This window comes from Lissotriton vulgaris, chromosome 5 (genome assembly GCF_964263255.1).
Source record: "Lissotriton vulgaris chromosome 5, aLisVul1.2, whole genome shotgun sequence".
Taxonomy (NCBI): Eukaryota; Metazoa; Chordata; class Amphibia; order Caudata; family Salamandridae; genus Lissotriton; species Lissotriton vulgaris.
Window position 1 is genome coordinate 937,880,105 of NC_141693.1, and position 18,980 is coordinate 937,899,084.

At 48.0% G+C, this 18,980-nt stretch overlaps 1 protein-coding gene across 2 annotated transcripts in view; it reads right to left on the minus strand.

Annotated features, from left to right (window-relative positions):
* DPYSL4 (dihydropyrimidinase like 4) overlaps positions 1-8,621 on the minus strand; it is a 257,621-nt gene extending 249,000 nt beyond the window's left edge. The window contains exon 1 of one of the 2 annotated variants that reach the window (XM_086922540.1): positions 8,124-8,621. In XM_086922540.1, coding sequence (XP_086778666.1) covers positions 8,124-8,621 — 498 coding nt within the window. Of the gene's footprint in view, positions 1-103; positions 331-8,123 lie in introns of those variants that run through there. The other variant, XM_086922541.1, reaches the window with a different exon arrangement.
* Between the last annotated feature and the right edge of the window lie 10,359 nt (positions 8,622-18,980).

Here is an 18,980-nt window from a genome sequence, read left to right on the forward strand (position 1 = left end):
CCCTCCCCAGCCATCTCTAAATCATGGCTGTCGCGGCCCTCGCAGCTCCGCTCCTTCAGCCTGAGCGGCTCCCCCCAAGCCCCGCGCCCTCCCCTCCCCTCACCGTGATCCGAGGGATGCTCTTCTTCCCTTGGTAGGACATGGTCAGCGGGGATGGGTGGGCCCTGTCCGGAGGGGCTCTTGGGAGATGCGGGTGCTCTGTCCGGGCGGAGATGCCAGGGCCGTTCTTTCTCTCTCTCGTGGGCTCTCGGGGCGGAGTCTCACCGCTTCTGCTGGGCGGCGGGGGAGGGGCTCTGCTCGTCCCTTTCTCTGCCCTGTATTCTCGGCCGCGGTGCTGCTGAGGACCGAACCCGCTGCTGGTGCTTCCCTGCTCTGGGGCAGCCGGAAATCGCGATTGGCTGGTGCGCTTTCAATCTCGTGCCGCGCGCCGAGAGAAAGCAGCGCTAACGGGAACTGAACCCCCTCCCCACCAGGGACCAACTTCAGGGCTTCAGGGCTGAGGCAGGAGACAAAGCCCGCGCACCTAGCAACGCGTGTGCCCCAGAGGGGAGCGGCGTCAGCCCAGGCCTCCCCGTGCTTTGCAGCATCCTCTATTTCCAACAGACACCAACGTCCCCCCACAAAAGCCCACCAACCCCTCCAGTCCTCACCCTCCAGCCCGTTCCTTTCCATTACTCAGAAACTTCTCCACCCTCGTCTAACGGCAGTCCGTCTCTCCCTCGCCCACCCCTCTCCAGTACTCTTAGAACCTTCCATTCTTTCACCCCCTAACACCCTCTCTCAGACCGAGCCCAGCCCTTCCCATGAGTTCACCATCTAGCAGGCCCTCTCCACTTAATCCAGCAGCTCCTCTACTTTCATCGCCCGCCCCTCTCCCTATCCTACTCCTCATGACCCCCTCATTTCATCTCCTACAAACCCCTCCCCAGCCTTGATCCATTATCCACCCTCCTTTCATCGCCCAACATCTTCCTCGCCCACCAGCGTTGCCCCAGTCCTCGTGCATAGCAGAATGAATGAATGAATGAAGGGAATCTTGTATCGCGCAAATTAGCCCAACGGCATCAAGGCGCCTAAACAGGTCCAATATTATGTAGTTACCGGTGAGGTACTCTACAGATACGCTTCAGAGAAAAGCCAGGTTTTCAGGACTTCAGGACTTCTCTCATCGACAACCCTCATAGTACAGGGCACCTTCTCTATTCATCATCCAGAAACCCCCACGTTTTAATCCAGTGGTCCTTCATCTCTGGACAGCCCCTCCTGAATCCTAGTCCAGGAGTCCATGTCCTTCCATCACTTAGCAAACTCTTCCCCGCCCTCACCCAGAAACCACGCTCTAGTCCTCTCCTAGCAGCCCCTCTCTTTTCATCGCCCAGCAACCTCTCCCCAGTTGTAATCCGGCCTCCCCTATGTTTTCATCACGTAATCCCTCCACCCTGAATCCCAAACCAGGAGTCTCTGCCCTTTTATTACTAAGCAACCGCTCTTTTATTCTTGTTCGGCAACCCAGGCCCTCCTTCACACATCAAAACATATACTTCCTCACAAAGCATCCCCCCCTCCCTTCCACTCCCACAGACCTGCCTCCAACGCCCATCCGATGACCCCACTTCCTTCCTCGTCTAGCAGCCTGTCCTAGTAACTCCCACCCAGCAACTCTAACCTTAGCGCGGATATCCTATAGCCATGCTTCCATACACCTAATATTCTGAATTAGTGCAGCAAAAGGAAAGACTCAGACTAAACCAGTTTTGTATGGAAAGAATTGTGTTGCAGGTGTATTTGGTAAACTATTGGGTTAATTTACGGAGGATACAAGGGCAGCCAGTGACCTGGACTGACTGCAGCCTGGTTAGCCAACCAGCACCAGGAATATACAATATCCAGGGCCAGGTGTACGACCCTAAATTGCGGTCGCAATCGGGCCGTTTGGGACTGCAATTTAGGGCATGGCCATGTAAAAACCTCCTTTTGTGAATCAGGAAATTTTACCGATTCGCAAAATAAGGTTTGCAACTCGCTATTAGCAAGGGGTGTGGCAAGGGTGTCCCTTCCTAATAGCCACTCGCATTTGTATGTATGAATGTTTTGCGACCGCGATTGTGGTTGCAAAACACTCACAATTAGCACCTACTTCAATTAGGTGGTAAACCATTCGCAAACGGGAAGGGGTCCCCAGGGGACTCCTTCCCCTTTGTGAATGAGGCAAAAAATATATTTTTAAGGGCAGACAGTGGTCCCAGATACCACTGTCTGCCCTTAAAAAATGAAACTGATGTTTCATTTTGAATTTTTTTCAAATGCATCCCGTTTTCCTTTAAGGAAAACAGGCTGCATTTACAAAAAAAGACTGCTTTATTTAAAAGCAGTCACAGACATGGTGGTCTGCTGAACCCCAGCAGGCCACCATCCCTGTGAGTGCTAGCCATTCCTAATGGGGTCGTTAATTGCGCCTTCCTCATTAACATTAATGAGGCATGCAATTTGTGACCCCATTAGGAATCGCAAACAGTGCCTGAGGCACTGTTGTACATTCCAATTTGCGAGTACCAAATGCGACACAATTTGTGTGTCGCTAATTGGTAGGTCGTACATCTGGCCCCTAGTGCTGAACTCTTGTGTTCACCCCACATCTGGACCTCATAGTCCAGTAAAATGAACTCCCGCACAGAGGCAGAGCACTACCAGGCCCCCTCCCCCCCATTGCTCAGGCCTCCAACTGTCCATGGGAATAACGGCACACTGTCGCTTTCATCTCTGGGTTCTGCCAGGGGGACTCCAGGGGTATTGGCACGAAGCCCCCTTTGGGCTGCTTCTTGTGGATGCCTTTAGCTTACATCGCAAGGTGAATGCCCTTTCTCGAAGTCTTATGGGCGGAGCAAAGCCAGGATGGAATTGAGCACTGTGTCATGAAAATGCTGCTCTAAGCTGCTAAGCCACTGCACAGTATGTCACTGCACTCTACCACATTCTCTGTGAAATTCCATGTGTCGCCTTGCGTGCGACGTAGGCAGCCACATTACCTAACAAAGAAATCCATTTTCCTTCTTCACCAAGCACTGTCTTTCCTGCCAACACTCACTGAAATAGTACCACTCCTCGCCACTAAATACTTTCCAACCCTAACCCAACCAGTAGCTTAGCAAGGATGCCATAGGCACTGGGTCTGGCAAGAAAATGGTCCCTTTGGGTGTTGGTCTCATAAAATACTGAGCCCCTTAGGGCTCTGGGTGCCCGTGTCAATGCACCTGCTGCACCGATGGTAGCTACATCCCTGAACAAGGCATCCTGATCCCTTTTTCACTTGACAACCCATGATTTTCTTCGCTCCTTCATTATGCAGCACATCCCTCCCTTCTAAAAAACCAACCTCTAGTCATCAGTGGAGAGTCACACAAGCTCATCGACGTAGAAAACCCTTCCATTGAGCCCCATTTCATAAGGTAGCAAAATAAAGCTCCTGCCCCGGGTGGCATAGTTGGGCCACAGTCTAGCATGGCATCAGGGTCGGATTGGGAATGCAGGCCGGATGTTTAGGGCCTCTGTGAACCGACCAGCAGAAACATACTATCTTCTCTGGTCCCCGCTAAACCACTGTGAAGTATGGCCATGATCTTGGGCATTCTTATGCCATGCTGTCAAACTGAGGCTGTGGGCCAGGTGCTGTTCTGGCCCTTAGGGCATTCTCACCTTACCCCCTGCATATTGTAGCCGGCCCAAAAGCACTGCCATTGCCCCACTGAAGCCCCCCTTGGAGTGGCAGCATCAACGGGTGCCTTTTTTGACCCCTTCGTCTGCCAGGTTATACCTTAAGTCAGTAATGGAATGGGGGAGGGGGTTAGTAAGAGAAGTTGACTCGTTAGGGCAGGTGTTGTCACCTCGGCCACAGTCTTTTTAGGCATTGATGGAGGAGTAGGGATATTTGCATAGGCCTGGCTGTGAGGTCATTGACCCAGAGGGAATAAACACATACGATGTAGGTTCTGGTCTCCAAGCTGCTGATGTTGGAACTGGGGAAGCACGCTCAAGATCCGCCATCACCTCAACATCCGGTGATTCTGGGCAAATCACTTAATCTACCTTAAATAAAATTGAGGTTGATTGTGTGCAAAGTTGCTGGTGCTCATGGTAACGGCTCCAATGCCTTCGTACCGAGTTCACGCTATATAAAGCTACAAACAAATACCAACTATGTGGAAATGTGGGACACTTTTTTGGGGGGCGCCGGGGCTTAATTGTGATCTCAATCCTGCCCCGCATGGCATCTCCCTACATCACTGTAGGAATCCAAATCTGCCGTTTGGTACTATATTGTAGCATGAATTACGCCCTTGTTTTCTTTTTTGGAGGAGGTGATGCGTTTCATGCCAAAAATAGCACAAAAAAACCACAAGCGCTGTGAAGAATAGCCACATAACACTAGTTCATTTGCATTTTTCTTGTGTTCCCACAGTATTATTTTACCCGCATGGACTTGAAATTAAGCCTTGTGGTATGATGGCATAAGCTTCAGAACTGGAGTAACAAGCATAACATAAAATGTCAGAAATTATGCAAGATTTTACCGACGTCTTGGAAATGTTGTCTGTGCCTATCCGCTAACAATAGGCATTAATTCTAGAAACTTGATTTATGTGATGATATGGGGTGTGGGGTTGAGGCGCATACCTGGCAATTTAGAAACTAATGCCACCATGTGAGGAGGGAGCGGGGCCTTGAAAAGAGCGGGGCCTCATGCTGAGAGCTACCTATGCCACACCACTACAGCGTCTCTCCTTGACAAATAAAAGCAAAGGGTCGTTGAGGCTGGCACATATGTCCTTGGGTGTTTTCACACATTTAAATAGACATCGGCTGCTTACAGCCTCCGAAAACGAGCTGATAATTCACTGTTTGCAGTGGTTTTCAGCCTCGTTCTTCCTGCCACCGTGTGATTTTAATTCCTCGGGAGGTGACTATGTGAAGGGACCAGAACTCGTTTGACACACGGCAGCACCGTGTGAGTTGGCAGATATGGAGGTGTAATGTGACATTACTCACTGAATGACACTTTAACACAATTAAGAAGGGAAAGTTCTTGGAGCCTTAACAGGCCCGTGTTTGACGAACATTGTTTAGAGCATAACGATGCAGCAGAAATTGTATGTATGAAGGGTTCGCTTCCATCCAGCGAAATGTATGTCCTCGACATTAGAAAGAGACCTTGAAATATCCAATAACATATTTCTCACAGATGACTCATGTTAGTGGCGTTGTCCATTATACGGCAGGTGCTGTGCTTAATTTGACCCGGTGGTTGGTGGGGGCCAACTGCATTCGTTTATGGGGACCCCTCTGCGTGCAGAAGACAGAAAATACACAAACAGGAAAGAAAGAGGAAGAGGAAGACGGAAAAACGGGCACAAAGGGAGAAGGCGGGCAAGAGTCAGATAAAGGGGCAACAATGTCTGGCAGTGGCTTAAAGAGGCTTGAGGTGATTTCCAGCACTATGCAGACTTAGGGCCTCATTTATGAGAAATGACGCATTGCTGCGTGAAAGCAGCGATGCGTCACTTCTCAGTGCGCACTCCTTGCAACATTCCTGATGCGTCATATTTAATGTATGACGCATCATGTCACAAGGAGTTACAGATATGTTAGTTTTTCTGACGTATCTGTAAGCGCAAAAGTGACGCAAGGGCTCACAAATGAGGCCTTGGTATTCTGCGCGACTAGCCCCCCCCCACCCCCCCACCCCCCCCGAAGCGGAGCTTTGGGACCGGCACTCATCCTTTACAAATGAAACACTGACTGATGTGAACAGAGAAACATTAAAAAAAACACAGGAGGTAGAAAACAAACTATGACAATTGTGCATGTCTTTGATTTAAGGACTGCCTTCACATAGTGTGGCTCACTGGTTAGAGGCGGCAGACCCGAGAGCAGAGGACGGCCCGGGACCAGGGTTCGATTCCCGGCACGGCAGGTTTCTGGACCAGGGTCAGCGGATTCGATAATTCTCTCGCCTCGGTGCCCACTCTGATCAGCGTTCACACTCGGCAACTCTGGGCATTAGCTTGCCTCATCTTCACTAACGGCCCCACCAGACCGCCGGGGATGCCTGGTCTCACCCTGGAGATACCCATTAAGGGACCATCTCTCAGGGAAGCCAGGAAGGGTTTCGCAGCGGTTGAAGCGCCTTGGGACCCTCCGGGTAAGTAGTGCGCTATATAAATGCCTATACATTTACATACATACATTTACATCTAGAGCTGTAAAGATATTTAGTGGCCAAAGCAAAGTGCACGAGGGTGAAAGTGGAAACTATATTAGTAAGTCTAAAACAAACATTTTCAATGGAGAGTGCTTCTGAAGCACATGGAGGGCAGGGGGGCAGGAGGGAGGGGTGGAGAGAGAAAGCCTATCCACCCCCACCACCAGCAGTGGCAGAGAAGACAGTGTGTCATAGACCCCAGTGCGAGGAAAGAAATGGTCCCCTGACAGCTGCGTGGACTGCGGAACACATCAATAAAGATGGAGCAGTGGTCGGTATCAGGCTTCTGGGCCACAGTGCCACTGCACCTGCTCACCCAATGGAAGCGACGCCCTGCCCCCTATACATGATGCATATTCACTGTACGGGAAGGTATTGCTAACTTCTCCTTCATGTGTGTTCGGGACCCTCTTTAATGGCCGCAGTTGTTCACAGCTGCCTCTCGCATTTCTCTTGGATTGTTAACGCGACTCTGCTCAGCTGGACTGAGACCCATATTTGGAAACATTGTCCTGTTTCCTTTCTAGCTTGCAAAGTATGTTAGTGATGGCCAGGATTTGTGTACTCTTACCACACTCCCAGTGCTGTAAAATACGTTTTTAATGACGTACGTCGGCCATCGATCTGACAGAGATTTAACACCTGACTGGATCTTTCAGTCTCAGTGGAGATTCCCGGTAGGAAATGTGCACAGTCCAGATAAACTGCATATGCTCACTACAACTGGGAGAGAATCATGCAATTGTAATTAATAGAACATGCACCCACGTGAGAGGTGCAAAGAATCCCAGTGCAATGGGCTGTGTGCTTGATGGAAATATCCGCTGAGTACTGCTTCTTTTATGGTGAATGAATATTGTTTCACCGACCTTTAGGCGCCCTCTTTTTGCAATACAGGGAGGAGCGGCACATGGAGAGATTACGTATGATTATAGCACGTGGCCTAATTGGAAAGCGGGAGCACGAACACAAGTCTCGAACTCCGAGATTCGCAACTTTAAGACAGGAGCAGGGGCGTAACTATCAACTGTGCAGCTGGTGCAGTGGCACCGGTTTCTGCAGGGCTCAAAGAAACCCGCATCTATTTCTTTTTCAACACCCAACCAGAACAAGGGGAGGGAGGGTGTTTTTGTTGCTTGCACCAGGGCCCATTGCACTTCCTCCACACAACACTGGACTGTGCAAAGCAACCAGAATTAACGTAAACGCTGGTGCAAGAGCAGCGACGTCATCTGGCGCTATCTGACCAGCTGTCCCAATGCTAAAAGTCCTTCCTTTTCAATTCTCATGGGTACGCTGACAGCACTGCCCAAGCATTCCACTCGGGAGGGGGAGGGGCACTACACTTTTACAGTCTGACACAAATGATCAGGCAACCGGTGCCCTTTCTGCCGAAAGGGATGACGGTCACTGGAATGGCAGGCAAAAAACACACCGAAATAACGAACGGAAAAATCCTAAGCAAATTGACGTTAAGAAAAGACCTAAACATACATCGTACAGCATTTGTGGGGGTCATTAAACATGGAAGGTATTGTGAGATACAGTTCAATAATCAGTAGCTGGGGTGCACGCGGGCGGTCCACGTCTGAATCGGAAAGCACCTTCCTTTCTTTAAATATCACGGAGTGCCACAGATCACTTTTGGATGTTTGAAAGAAAAAAAAACATTTTATAAAGGTTTCATGGCGCCATCTTGGGACACCATACTCTGGAAACAGCCTTCAGTGCACGTGCAGTAACCCCATTTAAAGTGGTGACATAACTCCTCGTCATTGTGGCACCTTTAACCTTACATATAGTAACAGACTGGGTGTAAAAGTCGAGGTTACTTTTTGCTGTCATGGGGACCCTCGGGCATGGTTACCTGATTCGAAATGACTTCGTCCTGCTCCGTGGCCGCTCCTGCCTTGTGGGTGACGGGTTCCACCAGGGTCAGCCCCTCCACCATGCTGACACTTTCATTGCTAGGATGAGCAGTGCCATCGGGTCCAGGGCGCTCCCTTTCAAGGTGACTGCCTTCACTCCGCATGGTGCCACTTTCCCTTCTTGTGCCAGCCGTGCCATCTATGCCAGGTCGCCCCCTCTCCAGGCAGCCGCCTTTACTCGTCCTGGCCCCACTCTCCCGGCCTGTGTCCGCCTCCCCATTCATGCTCGGGCGCCCCCTCTCGAGGCTGCTGACTCCACTCCGCCGGCTGCACACGCTCAGCGAGTCAAAGTCCAGGGTTTTATTCTCAAAAGCCCCCTCGACGTTGCAGAACATGCCCCCGTACTTCTGTCTCGGTTTAGGACTGCCAGACCCCAGCCCCGCGAAGCAGCCACCCCCCTCTTCCTGGGGGGTGTCGGTCTTCTTCAGTGCGGCCATAGCTGGGCTGCCTAAAGGTCGTCGGTTTAGGAGGACTGGAGGCTGAAGGCTTCTGACCGTCCGGGGTCTCGGAGCAGCAGTCTCTGTTGGGAGGTCTCACGCCTCGGATTACACCGCCCCACGCCCACTGCCACTGCTGCGAGGGCACCAGTAGGCACCCTGTGAACGAGGCTGACTCCAGTGGAGCTGTCCCCCGGAGGAGGTGCTGAAACACGAGTCCCAGATGCTGCCTTAATACGCTTCCCAGAGGACCCAGCCGCATCTGTCACCTTTTGGACAGCGCTTCAAGTCGTCTTACCATCACGCCCCTCCTTTACTCTATGAAACCTCTGACAGTTTCCTGGCTCCTCTGAATTGACTAACTAGCACCGAGTTTAGTTAATATCGATAAACCGTGTCACGCTAGATCAATAATGATTTCAAGCCCCAGAATCAGAAAACCACGATCGGTAATTAACATATTTTTGCCAATTAAAATATCTAAAACGAATGTCTACTTTTATAAGTACACAAAGACAAATATACGGGTTTGCAAATTCACCTTTATGTACACAATTCATTCTGAACTATTCCCAGAGTACGGATTTGTAGGAAACTGTCTCTCTATATAGTGTATCAAAATTAGGTGCACTGTGCATAGAGTTCAGGTATCCTTTATTAGTGTACAGGGGCTTGCGGCAACAATCCCAAGTGCTCTATTTTTCGTAGTGAGGCCGAGCAGCCTTAGACTTATCAGAGAGGAATGTTAAGCATTTGTTACACAATTTTTTTTCAATTTAGTTTTTATTTGCTACGGAACTTCTACAGAGGTCCACAAAAGTACACCAATACAATAAAAAACATACCTTAAATACTTACAAAAAATACATCAATAAATAAAAATGGAGAAAAGAGAGGAAAACATCCTTTGTAAAGGAGACAACATTCTACCTTGTCCAACCAACAAACATTACAACATACAAACTAAACTCTTTAAGAATTTCCTAATAAATGGCTAGAAATTAAAAAAAAATTGAAATATTCTATGGCAAACCATTTCATTTGGTGGGTACAATACAAAAGATCGAGCTTCCTGAACAGAATGAATATTACATTTGATGAATTAAGGTCTTAAACAACGTGCGCCTTAGCCTTTGAAGTACAGGACACACAAATAGCATGCAAATAAGATCCTGAATTTGTAAAAAGCACAATTGACAGATTCTCTCCTCTCTAGGAGTTTTTTCCCAAATGCCCGTCACTTCTCTCAAGGGCAACAGTTTGGTTCTCAAGAGTAATATCAACCTTCTAATCCCATGTGGGAGATTCCATGAAAGATAGGGCTGGGGTCTACTCCCCATCGCACTCACACAGATCACCTCATTGCAGGCTTTAGACTGACTTAAGGCTGTGTCTCTTACTGTACTAATCGTGCTTAAGGACTTCTTTAGGAATGACATCAATACATGGCATGGGTGAATCACAATTTAAATTAAGCCCAAATAAGTCATTTGCATAGGCAAATGATCTGAAGAAAGCTGATTTATCTTTTAGTTTAACAAACATTTCCATTCTCTAGGCGGCCCTGAGGGTGCCCTCATTCCCCCAAAAGAGGGAGTTTCCCCACCTTAGGACCGCTGTCAAGGATGAAGTATAATAAGAGACTAGATGGAAATCCATGGGTAGAACATGTGGGGCAGCCAAAGAGTTTAAATTACAAATTTGGCGGAAAAACCTGGCTTTAACCTTATCAAAAGCAAGCCAGTAATTCCTGTCCAGTACTTCTGCAGTGTATGTTAATGGAGGAGGAATTTTAACCTTAAATACTGACTGAACATGATTAAAATGGCGTCTCCCACAGGTTTTATAAAAATCTATTTAAAGCTCCAGCCTGGGTGGCAGCCTTACCAACACACAGTTGGATATGCTCTGAGTCTCTCCCGTTTTTCGAGAAAACCTTCCCCAGATAGAGATACGAATCGACCGATTCAAGTTCTTCATGCCCCAACAACCACTTATACCCGTTCTCTATTCTGAGACCTTTCTTGTGAAAGACTAAAATTTTCCTTTTAGCAATAATGATTTTCAGAAAATGGTCCTCCGCATATTTGGTCAGGGCATCCAGATGATGTTGCAAGCCAATAGGAGTTGAATCGAAAATTGTTGCAAACAGATCAATAAATGAGACACACACTCAATAGGGAAGTACAACACCAATTCAGAAAAATAACATAGATTTTTATATTAATTGACACGTAAAGATTTACGAGACTAGGTAAGCACTTTTTGAGTTAACAATTTTAAGGAACACAGAAAATACAGCTGACTGATTTGAGGCATGAGCCGCTAATGAGGTAATGTTATCCTATGGGAGAAACACTGCATAGGGGTACTTGCAATCATTTTACAGGGTTGTTCTTCTGGACTTATTGTAAGTAGGGGCCAAGATCATTTGAATCACCAGTCATTTTGGTTTATCTGCCCTGGTGTGTCTGGGTGCAGAGGTGCTGGTCGCAAGGGTAGCCTCCAACACTACAGCTGGAGTCAATGGGATCTCCCTCTATCTGTAAGAGGAAAAAGGCTGCAAGCGGGGACTGGGGGTCCAGTTTGACAGAACCTAAAGATGACTCAGCTCCTGAGGGTTTCTGGAGCAAGGGTGCACACTTTCTGGGCTTGGACTAGGGTTGTGGGGCTCAGGTGAAGAAGTGTTTTTTCTGATGGGTCGCTTGCGTTGGAGGGTCCTACTTTTTAGGTCAACCACAACATGGGGACAAAACAGGACAGCAGTGCCACATCTTGAGGATGGTCTATCTGGTGCTGATATACCATGTTGGTAGGTTGGGGACTTCAGCAGGTCAGTCTTGTCATTGTCGGTGTCCGGGCTGGATACTAAACAAGCCTTGGCTGCTGCAAGTTATTGTGTAGCCCGGGTATTGGGGCAGGTTGGCTCCTAGCGGTCCTGGTATCTCCAAACTTGGTAGGTAGATTAATCTAATGCTCTGGAGCACATAGTCCTCCACCTGGGATGCTATTGTCTCAGTGCACCTAGGGGTCAGCAGAACAGTGTACCGGGTCAATGCCGTTGGGGCCTGCAGACTGCAGGCAAGTGACTTCTCCACTTGCTGGTTGGCGAAGTGCTAGAAGCCCTTCTGGACTTTTGGAGGATACACAGCTGCAGGACGAGTCAGGTCTTTGCAATTGTCGGGACAGGAGCTGGCATGCAGGCAGGGTTTGGCCTCAAGTCCACTGCTAGTCCACAGTTCTTGTGCTCTTCAGCTCTTTTTTTGTCTTTCTTCTTCTTTAATCAGGTAAAGATGAGTTCCTTGCATCAAGGGATCACCTAAATACAACATTTAGGGGTGTTAAGGGGAGTGTAGGGTAGTAGCCAATGGAATACTAACCTTTGGGTCACTACACACCCTAAATGACAACTTCATGTAGGGAGTGGACATAACCCTGTCCCAGAGATCCTAATTCCACTAAAACAAGATGGTGGAATTATTCTTTCGTGGAGCACTTCAGGTATCCCACTTTAGGGGTATGACTAGCCTGGTGGTGCAACACGCCTAATGCATAGCTAAATTCCTGGTCTGGGGAAAGCTAAGGTCACATATCAAAGGCGATAGGGACTTTGATGCCCCTGACCTTGATATGTTAAATCACTGCCATCCTGCTAGAAGAGTTGTGGATACCTTATCCTGGAGTACTAGAGCACTGTTTCTGACTGTTGGTTCTCACCTGCAGGGCGTGAGAGGCATGCCTGTGGTGGCTGGCTGGGAGAGACCAGGCAGTCAGCAACCTAGATAGTGTTAGGTCTTTCAGGGGACACCTCTAAAGGTGCCCTCTGGGTGCATGTCAAAATAATTCTTGTACTGGCAACAGGAAAGATTTATTAAGACGAGGTATTTGATACTAAACAACGTAGGTTTAATTGAAGCCATCATTTAGCTGGGGAACTAGTAATGACCAGTGTCCAGTACATATACCTAAGATTTCTTCCCTGCTCACTTGTACCATCTAGTGATTGAACTAGACAGCACAGGGGCTTATCTGCTCATGCAGATATGCCCTCACATATAATATAATGCACCCTGCCTTAGGGCTACAAGGTCTCTTTAGGGGTGACTTACATATATTCCAAGCAGTGACTTTGGCATGGCACACAGTGAGTGTGCCATATCATGTTTTCAATCATGGTTGCACCATGACATGCAGTCTGCAATGTCAGGCTGCATGCAGTTTGTATGGGGTTCTCTTAGGGTGGCACAATAAATGCTGCAGCCCTTAGGGACCTTTTTTGGTACCCACACCCTAGGCACCATGTGTACCACTTACTAGAGACTTACGGGGTGCCAAAGTGTGTGCCAATTGTGTTACTATTAGACCATTTTATTTTGTTTTAGGGAAAGAGCACAAGCACTGGGGCCTGGTTAGCAGGGAACCAGTGCACATCAGTGGAAAAGCATCAGTACAGGGGCAAAAAGTGGGGATGACATGACAAAAATGGGCACTTTCCTATACAACCCCTCCAAATGAAAGAGGATGAGACTAACCATTCCCAAGATAGTCTTCATTGTCTACGTGAGAAAACCTGGAAAGGCCATCTGCATTCGCATGTTCAGTCTCAGGCCTGTGTTCCACTGTAAAATTAATTACCCGTGGAGAGATGGACCATCTCAACACTTTTGGATTTTCGACAACAGGATGTGGGAGTGGGAGCACACCGCTGATCTCTCAGGCAAGGTTCGCCACTGGCATTCTGGGAAATGCAGTTTCTTGTAGCTTGCTCCGATATTTTCGAGTATTTCGCTAAGGTTGGCGCAGATAGTGCTGATCTCTAGACACGTGTTTCTGGTTTATTAACCATCATCAGTAGAGAATACAGTCTTGTATTTTGGGGTTTGCTGAGTAGGCTGCCAAACATTATATCAGGTTCGGTACCTCTCACCGGTGCGCAGGTGCTTCATCCACGAGCTCGTCAGCTCAATGACTCTCTGGGGTACTTTAAATAAACAACAGGATGTGGGAGCACACCGCTGACCTCTCAGACAAGGTTCGCCCCTGGCATTCTGAGGAATGCAGTCTCTTGTAGCTCGCTCTGATATTTTTGAGTATTTCGCCTTTTGGATTTTCCCTCTGAATTTGTATCAGTCATCTGAGAAGCCTGTGATCAGTTTGAACAAGGAAGTGAGGTCCAAACAGGTAGGCTCTCACCTTCATCAGGGACCAAACCCCTGCAAAGGCTTCCTTCTCAATGACACTAAAACGCTGTTCCCTGGGGAGTAACCTCCAGCTAATAAAATCAACAAGCTGGTCCTGGCTTTCATCATTCGTATGGGATAGAACTGCCCCCATCCCATGCTCAGAAGTAGTAGTCTGCACAATGAACTGCTCTGTATATTCCTGAGCTTTTAGAATGGATTGTGAGCACATTGATTCCTACAGAATGTCAAAAGCCTTTTGATAGTTCACTGTCTAGTTTACTTTCTTTTGCTGTTTCTTGGAGGTCAATTCAGTGAGAGGTACCACACCCCTTCACAAACCTCTGTAATGCTGTGTCAAGCCAAGGAATGCCCTGACTTGAGTATGGGTTGTTGGAGATTCCCAGTCCAGAAAGGTCTGGATATTAGGCTGTAAAGGTTGAACTTGGCCTACACCTACGAGGTGGCCCAAGTATACAACAGAGCCCTGCCCTATCTGGCATTTGCTTCATTGATAGTGAGTACTGCATGCTACAGGGTCTCAGGGACCTTTCCAAGGTGGACTAGGCAATCATGCCAGGTGGAACTATAGACAGCAATTTCATCAAGAGGTACCACACTAAGCAACTCCAGCCCAACCAGGACCTTGGTCATCAGACTTTGGAAGGTAGCAAGGGCATTCTATAAACCAAAGGGCATCAAAGTAAAGTGATAATGCCCATCTGATGTGTGGAATGCTGACTTCTGTTTTGCTCCTGGGGTCAGACCAATCTGCCTGATGTCAAATCAAAGTACTGAGAAACTTGGCTACCCCTAACATGTCAATGAGATTTTCTTTTCTTGGAATGCGGTGTGCATATAACCTTGTAACAGCATTTAGATGATTGAGCTTTTATTCGATATGCAAGATATCTTGTAAGCGTACACAAAATACAGCCATTTACAAAACTACAAAAGACATTATTTAAAAAAGCAATTATTAAATGCACATTTAAAAAGGATAAAAGGACATATAATGCCAGAATAAATTAACTAAAAGTGAATTAAACCGCTATTGACAGTCTCTTGCATCGAATCAACCAAAACTGTTTTAAAAATTTGGCTATACCACAAACAATAGAGGGGGAAGTGTCCGTCATTAGGATGCGCAGGGCTACTAGATAACTACGTGTGCCCATATTGCGGCAAAGGGGTTTAAGCCAAAAACTCCTGGGTTTTGCATAGTCCGGACATTCAAATAGGATATGCGTAATGGACTCTATCCTAGTAGGACAACATGCACAAAAGGTGGCGTGTGGGCACCAGATTTCCACTTAGACACCAGAGCCCCAACTGGAAGGGAGCCCACTCTAAATTTAAAATACAGTGCTCGATAGACTGGAAGAGTAATTAGGTCCAGATAAGGTTCATAGACTACTGCATCTTTTACTGTTAAAAAGGCAGCTGTGGATTTACAATGTTCAGAGTTTGTAACTAGCTGTTCCGCAACCCAATTCCAGTAATGTCTCTTCAGAACCTCTTTTGGTGGAGCCGATCTTGATGACCAACAGTCCCCCAGTCCAATTTCCTCCAAGAGTTTTTTGGTGTCTCTCAGCCATCTAATTTTTGCCCAACCGCCCAAGCTCATTATCTCCGCCAACCCTTCAGCATACGATTTTAACTAAGCATGAGCGGGAAATTCGTTACGCTTGCGGATTTTGCGGATTTTTGGGAAATCCGCAATCCGCGAATTTTGCGGATTTCCCGCAAAATCCGCAAAAAAAAATCCGCAAGCGTAACGGGTTCAAAAGTTGAACCCCCACTCATGCAACTATTTTACAATGGCGCCAGCAAGCTGCCAGCGCCGTTGTAAAATAGTTACAAAGTTAGCTTGCACAGGAACCACTAGATAAAACGAAGCAGGTGCTGCTTTATTTTATCTAAGTGCTTCCTGTGCAAGCTAACTTTGTAACTATTTTACAACGGCGCTGGCAGCTTGCTGGCGCCATTGTAAAATAGTTACAGGCACAGCCTCACACAGGTCACTCAAGGGACCCCTGCGCCCTTCAGGGCGATTGCATAGTAACACACACATGGACACTCGAACTAGTTGCTCAAATTCAGTGACTCATTCATTAGCCCAAAAACAATCCTGAGCGTCTTCGAGGCTGGACAGGTGTGCCTCTTCCCAAATCTACAGTGGAAAATCAGCTGTGATGCTGGGTAGAGGGCGGCCTTTGCATGGTCGCTCGAACTAGTTGATGCTCAAAATCAGTGACTCATTCATTAGCCCAAAAACAATCATGAGCGTCTTCGAGGCGGGACAGGTGTGCCTCTTCCCAAATCTACTGTGGAAAATCAGCTGTGATGCTGGGTAGTTGCCTTTGCATCCTTGACTTTCATGAGTGCAATCCCCGTGCTGTTCCTGTGGCCAGGAGCTTCTTTCTCTTCAAATAATTGTGTTCGCACGGGTTGCTGCAAGTTCGCATGCGTTTTGTACAATTTCGCAATTTGCGGAATTGTACAAAACCCTCGCGAACTTGCAGAAACCCGTGCGAACATAAAAAAAAAATCCGCACATTCGCGAGAATTCGCGGATTTTGCGGATTGCGAGTTCGCAAATCCGCAAAATTCACGAACGCGAGATTCGCAAAATTCGCTCATGCCTAATTTTAACTCTTCACCCCTCCAAATACGTGTCCATAAAAGGAGTGGGCGAAGCCGGGCTTGGTCTTTAATGTTCTTACAACCTGTGTCCAGCAGCACAGGTACTGTTGGAGTGCTCGGAGGGATGGCGATTAAGGATTTCAAGAGCTTGCTCTCTGCTGTTGCCAAGGAGTCCAGACAGCAATGCCCCCACAGTTCGGCCCCGTACAAGGCTGATGTTACTACCTTAGCCTTGTAGATGTCAATTACTGGGGTAAGTGAGCTCCTTGGTGATGCCCGGAATTCCCTCAGGAGGGCACCTCCTACTCTCTTGTGGTTGAGGACCATCTTAGCAATGTGAGGTGACCAGTTCATGCTATCCGTGATCCGAATTCCGAGGTAGTCAAATTCGGATACTTTCTCCAAGGCAACAGAATTGAGAATAGGAGGGCGGCCCAGTTTCCTTGGAGGATTTAGGACTAAAAACTTGGTTTTATCCACATTGATTACTAGGCCCTTTGCAACACAGAAGTTCTGGAAACGGGTTAACAGATTCTGGAGGCCTTGCGGAGTCTTAGAGATCAAGAGCGTGTCGTCCGCAAAAAGCAGGGTGGGGATCCACACTCCTCCGAGACAGGGGGCGTCGGCTGGTTCTTGCTGGAGATATTCCACCACCCCATTCACATATAATGAGAAAAGGGTGGGCGCCAGAACGCATCCCTGTCTCACACCCCTAGACACTGGTATTTTCTCTGTTAGCTCTCCATTTCTTCCCCAGCGGACCTGAGCAAAGGGGTGGGCGTGAAGGCTAATAAGGAGGGACAAGATGTAAGGAGGCAGTCCCAGCCCATAAAGCACCCTCCATAGCTCCTCCCGGGGGACTAGGTCAAAGGCAGTCCTCAGGTCTATAAAAGCCAGGTATAGACTGCCCTTGCCTAGCTCCACCACCTTCCACCCAAGAAGTGCCAACCTAAACACCTGCTCTATCGTCCCCATTCCTGCCCGAAAGCCTGCCTGGAAGTCTGATAATATTTTATTTTCCTCCACCCAATGGAGAATCCTACCCAGTATAGCTTTTCCTGCTATCTTTTGGGTGGAGTCTATCAGGCTTATGGGGCGGTAGTTCCCCGGGATTTCTCTGCATCCTTTTTTATAGATCGGGACCATCATCGCCCCCTTCCAGGAATCGGGCACTGGCCCTCCCATCATAATGTCATTAAGGAGAGCTGCAATAACCCTTCCCCACGCCACTGGATATGCCCGCATAAGGTCCCCCGGCAGACCATCTGGACCTGCTGCCTTGCGGGGGGCTACCCACCCAATTACCTTTTCGATCTCTAAAGGTGTAAAGAGATTATAGGTATGGGGCTCGGATACCAGTGGGGAGGTCACCCTAACATTTAGTTCCCCATCTGCCGGGAGGTATAAAGCCCCAAAGTGTTTTACCCAGCTTTGTGGGGGAATATTAAAGGGTCTCATAGTTTCCTCAGGCTTGTTCCGGGAACCTACAAGGTTCCAGAAGCCCCTTGAATCTTTACTTTTGCTAGCATGGAGTAGGTCCTCCCAAAATTTCTCTTCCCACTCCATCCTAGCAATTTTAAGGGATCTATTGTAGGCCTTCCTTGCTTCCAGTATAACGCTATGGGATTTGTGCTTCACTGCCTCTACAAGAGTTGTTTTATGTGCCCTACATGTTTGTGTGTACCAACCATTACCTTGTTTTTTACCTCGTTTATTACCTGACTTGCTAGCAGGGATGGTAAACACATTTGTCAAAGCCTCTACTAGAGAGACAAAGACCACACTCACCCTACCCACCCCTTCCGAGAACCACCCCAGATCTGACACTGTTTGATTTAAGAGGGTTGAGATTTCTCCAACCCTTTCCTCTGAGAGGACCAGTTTAGCCCATTTTAGGCGCCTTCCACAGAGAGAGACTACAGACTCATCGGGGGGAGCTACTACAGGGTTAAAGGGACCCTTTTTAGGAAGACACCACCACTGGGCCATGGTTAAGGAAAGTGGGTTGTGGTCACTTTCAATTGTCGGGACCACAACCATGTCCCTCACTTGGCTCCAGAGACATACATCTAGTAAGATGTAGTCTATTCTAGAGGTGTGTCCTGGTCTGTTATATGTATGGCCCCCCCTATCCGAAGTTGTCCTTCCATTCACTGCCCTTAGGTTTAATTCAAGGCTTAGGGAGTATAGCTGTAACGCCACCTCTGACCATCTCCTAATGGGTGGAATCTCTAAAACAGGGATCCCTATCCTAGTGTCCTCCTCGTCCTGGTCTAGGGCTACGTCCGAGCCCAAGGGCTCGAACGTACAGTTCATGTCACCCGCGACCAGGATACATGACTTGTGTGGAGTTGTATTCAAAAGGGTCTCTAGGAGAGATAGTACAGAGGACTTCCTCCCGCCCTTAGTCCCTCTAGCGTAGACATTATAGACATTTAGTAATATTCTACCCCTTGGGTCTCTTAAAATAATATTTTGGATATCCGGACAACCTGTCTGTGCCTCCTCTATTCTGCAGTCTAAGGATGCTGCT